At 44.1% G+C, this 15,436-nt stretch overlaps 1 protein-coding gene across 1 annotated transcript in view; it reads right to left on the bottom strand.

Annotated features, from left to right (window-relative positions):
* Positions 1-15,436, bottom strand: part of RIN2 (Ras and Rab interactor 2) — a 53,016-nt gene that overhangs the window by 27,921 nt on the left and 9,659 nt on the right. The window contains exons 2-4 of the mRNA XM_075707400.1: positions 11,330-11,424; positions 3,106-3,298; positions 1,511-1,622 (exon numbers count right to left, since the gene is read on the bottom strand). Of these exons, the coding sequence (XP_075563515.1) occupies positions 1,511-1,622; positions 3,106-3,298; positions 11,330-11,424 (400 nt within the window). The remainder of the gene's footprint in view (positions 1-1,510; positions 1,623-3,105; positions 3,299-11,329; positions 11,425-15,436) is intronic.

Consider the following 15,436-nt stretch of genomic DNA (forward strand, 5'->3'; position numbering starts at 1 on the left):
TCATGCCTTGTTTGTAACTGGAACCAAAACCAGACACACAGAATTAACATTTTGTTGTTGCTGGGGGTGGGGAAGGGAGAAGTAAAAAGGGAAAAAACTCAAACTAAAATTATCTCATTTTACTAACAGAAATAGAAGTTAAACTACAGACCCTCTGCTTCAGGGAAGTTTAACTGAAATTGTTGCTAATTTTCTCCAGTTTTCACTTTCTTGTTAAAATGAACCATTTGCTCCACTTGCAGTTTCTGCACCACATACAGTCACCATCCGCAGCTTCCTTTTTTCATTCCTGTATCATGAACATATTTTTCACACCCTCCCTCTACAGGGATGAGGGCAGTATTGTTTTGAAACTGACTCGAACTCTAACATCTGCTCATTTCTATTAGAAAACAGGGAACAAGTATAGTTGCAATTAAAAACCAAAAATCATTGATCTTGCATCAGAAACAGTTCCAAAGGATTCAAATCCATCTAGTTATTACATTAAACTAAAAAAAGAAAACCCACACTGTCCTGGTTTCAGCTGGGATAGAGTTAATTTTCTTCCTAGCAGCTGGCATAGTGCTGTGTTTTGGATGTAGTAGAATAATGTTGATAACACACTGGCTGATAACACACTGATGTTGTAGTTGTTGCTCAGCACTGCTTACACCAGTCAAGGACTTTTCAGGTTCCCATGCTCTGCCAGGGGCACAAGAAGCTGGGAGGGGGCACAGCCAGGAGAGCCGACCCAAACTGGCCAGAGGGACATTCCATAGCAAATGACATCATGCTCAGTATAGAAACTGGGTGGGGGGGTGGGGGGGGGTGGGGGGTGTGGAGAACCACTGCTCCGGAACTGGCTGGGTATTGGTCAGCGGGTGGTGAGCAATTGCATTGTGCATCACTTGCTTTGTATATTCTTTACGATTATTATTATTATTTTCTCTTTCTCTGCTATCCTATTAAACTGCCCTTATCTCAACCCATGGGGTTTACTTCCCCACCCCCGCCCCCCGATTCTCTCCCCCATCCCACCGGGAGGGGGGAAGTTGAGCAAGTGGCTGTGTGGTTCTTAGTTGCCAACTGGGGTTAAACCACAATACGCACCCAAATTTGTAGACAGAAAGAGCTCATGACAGAGTTGCATCCAAGAACAGTCCTCTGAGTACAAGGAAATGCAAGGACACTTCACTGACAGCAGACAGGATTATAGACTACGTTTCTACAGAAGAGGGTAACTACCCATAATAATCAGTGAATCCTGGATTTGGCAAGGTACATAAAAGAAATATTCCAGTTGCGTCCAGCACAGACTTAAGCGTTTCTGCGTATCTTCCCTTCTCCGGGATATGCCGGACCCACTCACAGAGCCCTCCGCAGAGAGCACTGCAGAGAGCACTGTAGGCAGTCTGTGACACTATTTGCATGAGTTTGGGTATCTGCTGCTGTGGGTTTCACCAGTGTGGAGTGCCCCTGGCTCATACAGGGTGACAAATAGCTGAAAAGTATGTACGTCACAACTTACTGTACGTGCTTTCTTTTATTGCAAATTCTTTTAGGCAGGACCCACAGTCACTGGGCAGACGCAGAGAGATGACTTTCTTCTGCAATCTTGCAGATTTCCTAACCAGAAATATCTGTTGTGGAGAAGGCAAAAGGACATGGCTTTAATTTCATCACAGACGCCTTAATAGAGGCAGATGATAGACAAAAGGAACCAGAACAACTTCATGATCTCTGATCTATATAAAACATCTCAGAATTTTACTCTGTCATTACTGTATCAGGTCCAACAGCTTGGTGTAAAATGGCAGCAGAACATTTAGGAAAACATCTCATCCTTGTGTAACAGACACATGACACCAAGTCCATTATGCCCTTCTCGGAGCTCTCCAGTTTAACACGCAGCAAATCCCAAGCCTTGAGTCAAGCTGCAGAGGCTGGAGGAGACTGATGGTGGAGTGCTCCTGTGTCCCACCAGCCCATTCACGCAATCCTTCTGCACCAGGATGGAGGCAGCATTAGAAACATGCCATCGGCCTCATCCAAGCAGACAGGGCCCAGTTTTCATCATAGCAGCTTTAATGCCGGCACCAGTGGAAAATAAAATGCTATAATGTCCCATTTGTTTATTGCTTTCTTGTTATGAAGGAAATACATCTGTTACATACTGTGCTGGTTTTGGCTGGGATAGCATTAATTTTCTCCATAGTGGCTAGTGTGGGGCTACGTTTTGGATTTGTGCTGAAAACAGTGCTGATAATACAGGGATGTTTCAGGTACCGCTGAGCAGTGCTGACACAGAGCCAAGGCCTTTTCTGCTCCTCACCCCACCCCAGCAGCGAGCGGGCTGGGGGGCACAAGAAGTTGGGAGGGGACACAGCCGGGACAGCTGACCCCAGCTGACCCAAGGGATATCCCATACCGTATGGTGTCATGCTCAGCATACAAAGCTGGGGAAGAAGGAAGGGGGGGATGTTTGGAGCGATGGCGTTCGTCTCCCCAAGTAACCGTTACGCGTGATGGAGCCCAGCTTTCCTGGAGATGGCTGAGCACCTGCCTGCCGATGGGAAGCAGAGAATGAATTCCTTGTTCTGCTTTGCTTGTGTGCGCAGCTTTTGCTGTACCTATTAAACTGTCCTTATCTCAACCCACGAGTTTTCTCACTTTTACCTTTCTGATTCTCTCCCCCATCCCACCGGGGGTGGGGGGTGAGTGAGCGGCCGCGTGGTGCCTGGTTGCCGGCTGGGGTTAAACCACGACACATACAACCGCGGTTGGCAAGGTCCAGCTTTGGAGCTGTAATTGCAGCAGTCTAGTTCTCAGCTCCAGAGGACCCCAAACTAATCCCCCAACATATCAGCCCAGGTAATGGGGCACACTCCAACTGGTCCAGCTGCCAAGTGCTCAGGAAGCCCTCACTTGGATTATCCAAAGCACAGAAGAAATGGGTCTGGGGTTTTGGTTGGTTGGTTGGTTTGGGTTTTTTTTTTTTTTTGTTGTTGTTTGAATTTTCTTTTTTTTTTTTTTTTGGGGGGGGGGGTGGGGGGTGTGTGTTTGTTTGTTTCTTTGTGTTACAACTAACACTTGCATCAAATAAATTGAAATAAAACTTCTTACCCCAGGAGGCTGAGCCTGCAGAATTTCCATGGCTTCAGCATCATTCAGACCAAGCTGCAGCCACACAGGGTGAGTATGGAGGAGCTTGTCCAAGATGCTTAGCTTGTTGGATAGGCTGTCATATCCAGAGTCCCGGGGGCAGCTTTTCACATCATTTTTCTCAGGAGAGACATTATCCATGTCCTGTACTAGACTGTGAAAAATATTTAAAAAATTAAATTAGACATGCTAATCTCCTATAAACAATCACTCAGTTCAGCAAACAGAGTTATCACAAAGCTAATGGCACTGCTGGCACCCTGGACTGGTATTTCTCCTACTGATAATTCCTATAATTGATATACACAAAAATTCTCTTATCTATTAGATTTCTTTCTTTCACTTGCCCTCAATTTAACAGCTAGCTTTAAGATAAGCCTTAGCATTCTTCTATTAGCTTGTTGAAATTTGGCAATCACTTCAGATACAGGTGCATATGCATACCTGATTGACTGAACATTTCACCTCCTTTCTTTGTTATGTTCACATTTGCAAAAACTGCTCTTCAAACGTATTTACGCAATTCAGGTATTTTATTCCCAGACAGACTGCAAAAGCTGCAACCCACAGAAATCTTCCTCTGTCCTGCCCGCCAGAAAAATCTGTTCAATACTCTGACAATGGAGCAACCCACTACCTGTTGGCAATCACTGCCCAAACACAAGCACTTTCTCTGTTTGCTTATAGGGATTGTTTTCACAACAGAAGCCCACAAACTAGCATCACTTCATCTTATCCCCAGACTACTGTCTCTGTTCTACCAGCCCTGTCGTCTTTGCAGCTGCGTATCCATCTGCGTTCCCCTCTGCTAATGAGTAGTCAGAGACCTCAGTCAGGAGAAAAGAAAAAGGAGAAAGAAAAGAAAAGAAGAAAAAAAAGAAAAGAAAAGAACAAGTTAAATCCCCCAAATAAGCCTCCCTAAGGCACAGCTTCATTGAGAAATTGTCTTAAGTGGTAGTAATTTTTTATGGTCCATGCTCTAAATCCTCTAAATGTTTACATTTTTAGGGAATTGTATATTTATGCTCCTAATTCCTTTGGCTCTAGAATGACTCCTTTGTGAGGGATAAAGGCTAAGCTAAGCGTGAACGTGGCAAACTAACGTAAAGTTAAAATTTTTTGGGGGCAGGGCAGCTAAAGTTACTGCTAAATTCACTAATGAAGTACAGTTTTTGGAGACTACAGATACTTGTTATGCATTAAAAATACAAATAAACCCAATACTTTGAGAGCTGCTTTTGTTATGCAAAGCTTCACCATCATTCGTATAATACAGAACACCCAGTACAATTGCACATGTGTTGCTTGTTCACATTCCTCATTTTTGAGCTAGAAGTATATCCTGTGATTCTTCCAGTGCTAGAAATGACTACAGAACAGTTACTCTGGTAACAGCTGCCTGATAACAACATTTGAGCATAGACAAAAACCACCCTGCAAGCTCAAGATCTGACTCGCTAAGATGTCAGGCAAAGAGGTTGTGTTCTCCCGACAGACCTTTTCTGATGGCAGAAGAGGCCCCGAGCGGCAGAGGGCAACGCAGCTGCATTTCCCCACTGCAAACTGTCTCGCAGCTCTTCTGAACTTTGTGTTTTGCACAGACAGTAAGCACCATCAACAGCATTTACCACCTCCATTATGCCAGCTACTCTACGCAGAGCAAGTGGGTAGAGACTTCACAAGCACAGGAGCACCAAATACTTAAAAAAACCCAAACAAAACCCTCCCCTCCCAACCCCAAAACAAAAGCCACCAATGAACAATGAAAAACCCCAAACAAGCAAACTTTTTTTCTAGCTTTGGTGAGCAACTTGCAGCCTCTCTGGACAGCGCTAGAAAGGGAAGTAAATGGGGTAGAGAACTTTCACTGCACGATCAGATAAAAACAGGCACAATCATTCAAACTTTTTATTACCCAGATCAGTTATTGCTACCAGATCACCTATGTGCCTCTCCCCTCCTTTCTGTCCTCTTTCTCTGTTTGCTTATTTATGACGTGATGCCTATCTAAAGATTTGCAAGGCATCTAAAATGCACACGGTCTTCCCTCCCCGAGTGTCAAAAGCTGTTAGTAACTGCCAGCATGCCTTCAAGGGGCACAAAATACACAGGAACATGTCGTGTGCAGAAGGGAAGTTGCGTTTACATCAGTTATGACCGGGCTCTGAAACCACCACAATAGGAATCCTGGATTCCCCTTGTAATTGTTGTGTTGTAACGTATGAATCTCCACAAAAGTCAAATCGTGAATCACAAAAGCGTTTTCATGAGCTGAACCTCCAATAAATATTGCTCAGGAACTTTCCGCTCACCTTCAGAGCCAGTTAGCAGCGTTACAAACCAAGAGACAGCTGTGGCAAAGTGCAAGTTATACACCGACACTGGCTGCGGGCTTAACTAGATGTAATTTATTTCCATTCCTTGGCCAAAAGGTGGAAACTGAACATGTTGCAGAAGGAACATGTCTGAGAAGGAAATTTTTTTTGCCTACAAAAGAGAGTTACATCAAATGCAAAAGAAGGTGCATGATTGGTATCAGCTGTAAGGACTGGCACCGCTTGCCACCAGGAAACAACCTAAAGCTAGTAAGAATTTGGACATGTATGTAGGGTCACAGCGTTCCTCTTCAGTATGGCTGGCTTAATGTTGTCAAACACACCCAAACTGTTACAAATTGGAAGATTAATTTGAATAGGGAGCTGTTGGTTTTTTGGAGCCTCCAGGTACTTAAAATGCACAATCCCTCCCACATGCCGAGATCCGAGGAGGAATGCAATGCGTGAGCCCACACCTTACCGACCTAAATACGCACGCACCTCCATGTTGCAGCTGCTTCTGCCCCCTCAAGAAATAAGCCAACGATTACGAGTATCTGATCATGATGAGACTTTCTGCCACTCCTAAACACCACCAGTTCAAATGACTCCGATGCACCTCACCTAGGTCAGTACTAGTATGTTATTGCAATCCGCATGAAGGTGAACTAGGAACAAGTAACACTTTAAAAAAATTATTTCCTATGCAAATAATAAAGAAAGAGGCAGAGAGAAAGATCAGACCTGGTGAACTCTGGCAAGAGCATAGCTTGGAAAAAAACCACACCTGGCAAACCACATACAACCTATGAGAAGCCACTTCCCACGGTCCAGGAGGTAAATGCAGTCAAAAATCCATTGGTCTGTTTTGACGGCCTTTTTGCAATGGTCCAGCACTACTAAGCATCATAGTCCGAGTTTGATTTTTATTCTTAAAATGATTTTAATTAGCGATCTGGGCACTAAACATACAGTCAAACCCTGACACATGGGAGTTTGAAATTTGTCACATCTTAGATTTAGACTGTAAAATTATTTGGGACAGGGATTTGTGTGTAACTTCTTCGGAAACAACAGCATGGAAAGAAGAACCATCTGAATGCCTCATGATCACCCGATTAATTCAAGTGTACGGAATAAGAAGTTGCTGTAAGCTAAATGGTAGCAAAATGTGCTATATATTATGCAACGATTAAATTTCTCACCTGGTTTTACTTTTGGGGGGTTTTGTTTGTTTTGGCTTTGGTGGTGTCCTCCCCCTGCCCCCGCTCCAGTGACTCCCAATAAAAGACAATCTGACTAGGTCACATTAAGCTCAAAATCGAAACACAAATCAAACCCCACAGACGGTCTACTTTAATGCAGGGGTACTATGCTGGTTCCTTCTCCAGTGGGAGAGGAGTTTCAATGCAACTCACAATGAATTAAAGAAAATACATGATCCATGCAAGTTTCCCTAGATTTGAGGAAACCCGTAAGCGTGTGGGAAATAAACAGAGGTAACTGCCAAGATAAACAATGCTGTGCTGCACCCTGCTCAGGCTTAGCTCACAGTGAAAAGGACAAGGAAGAGGCTGAAGCCTGTAACCAGGATGATCCCCTCTCTCACACCCCCAGGGCTGTAACGTACACCTCCATCGCGTATCTACGAAGCAAATACTCCTGCCCTCCCGCTCGCTACGGCCATTTTCTTTTGGTCTCTCAAATCCTACCTATGCCTCTTGCTCTAACCTCGTAAAACCTAAACTTCTAACATTTCTCCCATTTTTTCGTGGGAGTTGGGACAACGAGCCGATCTGCTCCCTGAAACTACCGCCAACCTCCTGCGCTGACAAACACTGGCCTGAGGAATTGACTTTTCTCTCTTTGGGATTACAGACACAGTGAAGATGCACCCAGCTTGCGTGCACATCCTATCAGGATGACCAACGCTGTTCCATGGGTTTGCTGTATTGAATTAAACTAAGCCAGCTGCTGTAGGATTTAGACACGCACACCCCCCTCTGTGGAAGAACTTACCCACCCTTCTGAGGGCATGAGAGGAGTTGTAGGAAGGACCTAGACGACCATCAGCATTTGAAGGATTCAGTCTGCTCCCGCACTATGGAGAAGGCTGGTTATCAGCCCAAAGGAAAGAGCAGCCCTGGGTTTAGCCTATCACCCCAGATGCACTCACTAGCCAGGAGGAGGGACATAGTGAGAGACCAGGTTTGATAGTATAACAAAGATAAGGACTCTAACTTGCACTTGAATGTGTCCACATTTCCTCACTCCATTTTTTGCCTGGATTAGTCTCTAGTTTCAGGGTATTTCCACACCAGGAGCATGTTACCCAGGGGGAGGGAGAGAGAGAAGAGGAGGTCTGCTCTTTGCCCGTGGCAGCAGGATGCTCAGCATCTCCCCAGCGATGCAACTTAACAAGCCTTGCCGCCAACTCTCTGTCAGGGTGCAAAGGTTTGCAAAACACAGCTCTGTGTCCAAATTCACTGTTCTCCCACTCCACTGTTATTCAGCAGCGAGGAATATTCCTCTTGTTTCTTTTCCAGTCACAAGGGCAAAGAGAACAGCAACAGGCAGGTAAAATGCATCTTTCTAAAATTGCAGATGAGCGTGAACCTCGCTCCAGTCCTACCAAAGGCTCCCCCACAGTTAACACAGTTTGACCCGCTGCTGCAAAAGTGCCTGGATTTCTGTAAATCCTGCAATCTAGGCAGCCTTAATTGCACCAGCTTGGCCTATACAATCGTATCGAGCATCACCTGGGAGAGGGCATAAAGCCTCTGCTGAGCATTACCTCCACTCCTCAGCAGCTGGACTGTCACTGTCTTCTCCATGCCATTACAGCTGAAAGGACAGGACAAAGCTGCTGGGGAAGGCTGTTGGATACTTGCCTACCTGTCAACAATAACAGAAGCAATTCACCGTGCAAGACACAGAAGACAACTCTACTTAAGTTAGCAACTGCTGTGGAAAACCGTATAAGACACAGGTGTGAGGGCTGTCCAGCGCAAAACATGAGGGAGGGAGCAAAGTTCTGCCCTTGTTTCTGCCGTGGTAACAGAGCAGGAAGGAAATAAGCTGCAGCAGCTGCCACCACCAGCACAGCATCCCTCGGTCATTTCACAGGCACCGAATGCTCCAGGAAGATGGGGGTTTTACAGCCCTCCCCACAGAGGGACAGCTGCAGGCTTTTTCCCCTCACCATCACTCACAAAGACAACAGATAGGCAGGGGTCCCAGAGCCCTCGAGGGAGACCGAGTGCCTCCTACAAGACCGTCTGGATGCCAGCAGCCATGTCACTCGTGCTCTCCCGTCCTACGCGACCTGGGCTGCCGGTGCACGCAGAAGCTCTCTGGTTCCCTTTTCAAAGGTCACCAGTACGGCGCAGGTCAGAAATTTATCCCATTTACGCCCTTCTCTGACAGCTCCACTCATATGCATTACCGAGATACGTGTCTGCGCTGGGAAAGAGTCAAACACCGTGGGATACTGAAACGGAGGACACGAGCGTCCCACTGAAAACACGCTTGCACAAGCCTCTTTTTTGCCTGGCTTTACATGCTTACAAGCCAAAGCGGTAGGCCCAGTTACTTGAATCATTCTCGGTATTACTTGGGCCATAGATGTAAAAAGTGGAGACAAGTCCAAAATACAACTGGGGGGAGGAGTATAAATCTGAAAGTCACCACATAACCACAAAAAAAAAACCCCAAACCCAATAACAGAAGCAAGCAACCAAAACCCACACACCACAAAGTTGCAGACATACGATTTCATGCACTTATTTTTCTGAATACAGTTGAGAGCTTTTGCAACTGTTGCCTTTCTAAAACTGTTCTGGGTGCATGCGGATATACGCTAAGGTGAAAAACAAGCAAGGAAAATAGACATTCCTTTCAGCTCAAATTTCTCTAGATGCAAATCCAAATGCCACATCAAGATACCAACTTCTGAACAGCAGAACACTCAATAGTAAAAGCAACCTACGTTAATTACAAAGTTTTAAATTAACTACAAAGAAATAAAGTTATGATAGTAAACACATCCTTGTGGGAAGTCCAGTTTAAATAAGAACTCTGGAAAATCTTAGTTGAAATTAATTACTGTAATCTCGCTCTGTAGCTCTACATAAACTAAAGATATCAGTACACAACTAATTATACGGTTTACACCAACTTTGATACAACTGCTTTCTTACATAGAAGCACACAGTTCAGAATTATGTAGACATAAAAAAAATTTGACCTTAATTCATTTATTCAGATTTCATATTTTACTTTTATCATTTCAAGTGTGACAGAAAAGCATGAGTTTCTTTTTTTATTGGATGGCTATTATTTCAATATGAAATTGAATTGAGTGAAGTAGTAATGGAAATAGCATTATCCACTTTATGTTAGCTTTACTCATTTAATTTAATCAAAATATATTTTGCACTCAAAATTAACAAATTCAGTTTAAAAAAATCAATGTTAAAAAAAAAAAATCAGCAAAAGAAATTTCCCTGCATCTGTAAAATGGGGAGATTTAATTGACTGTTTCCAGCTACGTGCATCCACCAAGATTTTAGAACTAGTAGATCGTAGTCTTTCATGCCTATGGTGTATTCAAAGATACAAGAAGCCTTTTCTTAACTGAAAATTAGCTAATGATCATTGAAATTAATGAGCTGAATCACCGAAATGTATCCTTTCCGCTGCTGTAAAAGAACTGCGCTTTCAAAAGCTTTAAAACTGGAATAATGTGCAGCCGGGGCATAGCCAAGGACTTAATTAGTTCAGCTGTTATGTTCTTTACCACTTCAGCAACAAAGGTGCTGCTCATTGTTTTATTTAAATAATTTAAATATATATTGTAGTAAGTTTTAGCACATTTCAGAAGTATTTTAGAAGGGAAAAAAAAAAAAAAAGGCTAAAAAACGTGGATGTAATTCTAAATAACAGACCATTATCCACTTCATTAACTCACTGCCTTGAAGAACAAAGCCCACCAGCTCCAGAGCTGGTCCGGACTGTGCAGTCGGATAAAACAGAACGCCTGCACCGGTTGCTTTCCTCTTGCAATAAATATTTCAACAATAAGTACAAAAATGTGTTCTCTTGTGAACACATTGATTAAAATATTGAATATCCTCCAGATGTCAATTTAACAGACATTACCAATCAAGCACTACAGCCATAGCAAAGCCAAAATGCTGGGGTCCCACTATGCCCACTTAAAGGCACAAGTTTAACATTACAAATTTCCACGGTCCACACCTACGTGGCATGATCTATTTTAAAAAGCCAGAACTCTTACCTGCACTATAATATGCATCTCAAATAATTTTAAGATTAAGGAAATGCCCCCATCTACTTAATTTTTTTTTTTAACATGCACCATACTCACATATAAATGAACATAAACACATAACCCACAAAAGCATCAGCTCGTAACAGTCAATACTCCTTAACCAGAGAACATAAATAAATCATGTTATTGTATGTTGAACCTTCACAGAGTCACTTGAAGCAATGGACTTTTTTAGTCTTTACAGCGTGAAAGCAAAGCTCATTGCTGTAGACAATGGGAATAACAGTAGTAGTTTCCTGCTTTAGACATTCACCAGTAGCTAAGGTTTGTAACAAGGAAGAAGTGAAGTTCAGTTGCTTTTAGCAGATATTAAGGCAAATACACAGAACAACTGAATCTCTGGGCACTCCTCCTGCACAAAGGCAAATCCCTTGAATCAAGAGCAAGATTATCTACACCCCCCGTGTTGCCAGGACGAAAAGTTCTAGGACGTAAGCCACCCAAGAAGAGAGCACAATGAAAACATTCCTGTCACGGTACACCTCCACAAACTATGAAAATAAACATTTTTAATCACCTTCGCAAATCAGCAGAGTCATCTTCCACTGTGAGATCTGTCTGTACCATCTCCTGTTTCAGTTCTCCGATTTCTGAGGCAATTGTGTCAATGAGCTAGAAAGGGACAAAAATAGTATGATGTCAAGTGAGTGGAAGAGGCGTGGAAAAGAAGCCCGGGCAAGTTTAGTCACCAGAGATTACAAACTTTTTTTTTTTTTTTTTTTTTAAAAATCACATCCTATTTGGACTTCCCCTTGCAAAGGAAAAAGTAAGGGTTGGGGCCACTTATAATCATTCTACGAGGAAAAATAACTTCTGTTTTGTGCCAGTACGAAACCTTCCAGGTTGGCTAGCTTTTTTATTTAAATATATTAAATCTGCAGCCTCAACCTATTATACACAACAGCTTAAAAGAAGTAAATGATTTGATAGTTTGTAGCATTTAGTAGCATAGTTTCCCAAATAAGAAGCAAAAATATAATTAGAAGAGTTCCATCTGCAAGAGTTGTTTCAGAAGGGACGCTAAGCCAGCATTATGGTATTGTGGTGGATGAAAAGTAACAACGCAAGAAGGAAACGGGTGGCTGCTTTTCCCATCAGGTCTTGGACCGCACTCGGACAAAACAACTAGAGAACTGCCCTGTAACACTGCAGCTCAGGTGGAACACAATCCTAATTTTGGACACGAGGGCAAGAACTCACTTTCAAGTGGGCAGGATTAGCACGAGGGCTGTACCCTGAGAAATACAGCGTTTGCTAGCCAGATGTCTGGGAAACCTTTTGTTGAGCAGAAACCGGCTACGAAGTTTGCAAGGCATGCGGTCGGGCGTTCTTTGCAGCAACTGCATCCAGCTTGCTTGACGCACGGCACCGTGACAGCATGCAAACCCTGCCGGCGTTCCCCCTCTCCTGCCTGTAGGCAAACCCAACGAAAAGGTCTGCAGTGATGCCGTCTCCTCTACCCCCGCCACCACACCTCAGAGCAAACAAACAAAAACCCGGGCAGATGAAGTAAAAACAGCTTTCTAGTCCAAGCTAGAACAGACTTCATAGTCGCCCACAAGACATGACCCCGAGACATGACCCCGAGTCCTACTAGCGTTAGACAGCTCAGTAGAGCAGCGTTTTCAAAGAACTACAGGCAACATTTTCCTATACTGCTTTATTGGAAGTTTTCCTCTACCTCTGAAATTCACACCCTCCTTTGCTGTGCAGCATCATTCTGACCGATTCAAAAAAGTTTTCAGTCTCCACTTACAATAGGCCAACTCCATTAACTATACCTTAAGCGAGATGAAGTACCATCCACTACATCCATGCCATAGCCTTCTTTCCGTCAAGGTCAGAGCTCCCAGCCACACCGTGCCGCTGGCACAGCAGCTTACAAAGATCTTCCACCTGCTGACTCTCAGACAGCCCCTGAGTCACTGCGGCGCGATGTGAGCAATGCCTTCCCGACCATGAGAAACAGCAGCGGGAGGAACCCGCGTCGCCCTGACGGAGCGGCCTCGCGCCTCACCGCAGCACCCCGCGCCCCTACCAAACAGCGCCTTCCAAAAAAGAGCCACCGAGAGCCCTGCTAGGCACGGGTAAATTCACTCCTCCTTTTGCACAAGGGAGGAATCCGGCCCCCACGTTTGCTTTACGCGGTGACAAATACACGTGCCACTGCTGCCGGACGAGCCTCGCTGGAAAGCCATTGCATCATCAGGCACGTCCGACGGGCGACGGGCAGCGGCGACGCCTCGGAGCGGAGCTCGGAGCCGGCTGCTTGGAGAGCAGTACCAGCCTCTAGCCAGCACGCGGCCAACTGCGTCTTGCAGATCACACTGCTTGGGTTTTCCTCTTTCAAAGCCTCTACCGCCTTAGCATCATCATCCCTAATACATTTATTCTTGTAATCCTCTAAAATGCAAAAAAAATCCTCTGACCTGATGGAGGGGGAGTTTCATGCTATGGTGTGCTGCCCCCAAAGAGCGAGGTTCCACTTCTTCCCTCAGGCTGGCTTGGCTGTTCAGCTAGCCCCGATGGCTGGTTCAGCTTGCTAAAAGGTTGGAAGACTTTTTCACTCTGTCTTTTGGTTAGTTTTCTGCTGGTTTAACGACCTGAACCTCATCTCTGAGGGGGTCAGACAGGCTCCAGAGCAGGCACCAGGAAACAGAGGACAGCACCAGGCTGGGAGCGCGTCCGCCCCTTTCAGCACGTCACCAGATCCCGTCAGCCCCACCGTGAAATCAAGCCCCGCTGCCCAGCCTCCCCAGCAAACAGCCCAGGGTCTGGGGCTGTTTGAGCTGACCTTGGAACAGAGAACACATGCCCCGGTTTGGGCACCCCGAACTAGCCCATAACTGCATCGGTCACCCAAAACTCTGCCATCTGACCTGGACACCTCTGGAATTCAGACCACTCAGGAGTTCCAGCCACCTACTCAGTAGCAGGAAACATACTTTTGGGCTGACACTTACTAATGAGAAAAATAACTACCGACCTCCACAGGGAATAAAGAGCTGCACACCCCTATCACGCACTGTATTCAGAGTGGGCATATGCACACGACGGTCAAAGAAACAACTTCCAGCATATTTAACCAAGTATTTTTCTTTTAAAAATAACACCTAAAATTATGACAAGCCATGCCAAGATTTCAAGTCAACCATTAAAAGAATAAAATTTAAATAAATTTTTTAATCATGTGGATTGCTGTTCAGGTTTTAAAGAAAGCAATTGATCTGTGGAAAGTCTTTGGCTACAAACCCAAACTACAGCTGATGTACTTAGCCATTTTTTTTTTTTTTTTCCAACAGCAATCCTCCTGTACAGTAATCTCTCTCTACAGTACCTGTAGAGAGAGATATCCACTGATTCAGTTCAATAGTCAATTGATTCAAAACAGAGAAGCTAACTACAAGTGTAAAAAGACAGAAAAATTGCGTTTCTCTTCCAGGCTGTGACTAAGCCGTAGAAGTGGAAGAATAAGCTCTACTAGGCCTAAATCTCTGATGAGCAATCCATTACAGTCACTAGCTACAATAAGCACTCTTAAACTACTCTATTAGTTTCAAACACGAACGTGCCTTCTCAAAGTTAGTTCTAAATAACTAATGACGTTCTAAAATACTGACACAATGATTTCTCGTCATTATTTGCATCAAGATTTATGAAATGCAAGTCAAAAAACCCCAATAAATACATGTTTAGAAAGAAATACATGGTTTGGAAAGAAACATACAATTTGCCATTTTTAAATAGGGAATGTGACAAGTATATGGGAAAAAAATGGAGCACATCTTTGGTGAACAAAATCCATTCCAGGTTTAATTACAGCCTTTCAATTACTTAAATCAGGACTTCCTCTCCCTGGATTAAAATCACATTTCATAACTGACGGTGGTTCACAGTGAAACATACAGCCAAGGGGCTTGTTTTATGAAAGAGAAGTTCCAATGTCAAAACAGAAGCAAAAAATACTCAGTTTTAAGTACCTCCTAATTTCCCCAGTCTTCATTCATTACTAGGTTTGCAAAGTGCAATGAGGTAGTCAAACACAACCATGCAATTGTTACTGTTAAATAAGATCTACGCTGCTGACGCAAGTCTTACTGTATCTCTACAGCTTTTGTAACCTTCTTATCCCTACTGGTTCTGCTGAACCTCTTAATTTCAGTTCCTTAAAACAGCTCGTAATTGCCCAGCACAGTCTTCTGTTTGCTTTTTTTACTCCCTGATCCGTCACACCTTTACCTACATCTAGGCACACACCTCACCACTTCCCTGCCCTGTATTTTCTGTCCTCCATCAGGAGCGACATGTTTCAACTTAGCCCCTTTTTCAAGCATGCAAACGCAAGACTTGCAAATTTTAATTGACTTCAGTGCCAGGAAATTGAACTTTTAGATTAAGCAGACAGACTTAAATTAAGGCAATATCCTTCTCTTCCCAGCCACACTGGGCACTACGTTTCCACCTTCCGTATTAGCCTCCAAACAGTAGGTTTCTCGGATGAAATCCTCCCACTCTCTCTGGCAGCTGAATGAGTAAAGTGGAATTCATTCTGTCTACTGTGAAGTTCCCAGTATTTTCAGATCTCCTAACCTCCCAATTGCTCCAATAAGGCACCATGCAGCCC

Source organism: Pelecanus crispus, chromosome 3, assembly GCF_030463565.1.
Source record: "Pelecanus crispus isolate bPelCri1 chromosome 3, bPelCri1.pri, whole genome shotgun sequence".
Classification (NCBI taxonomy): domain Eukaryota; kingdom Metazoa; phylum Chordata; class Aves; order Pelecaniformes; family Pelecanidae; genus Pelecanus; species Pelecanus crispus.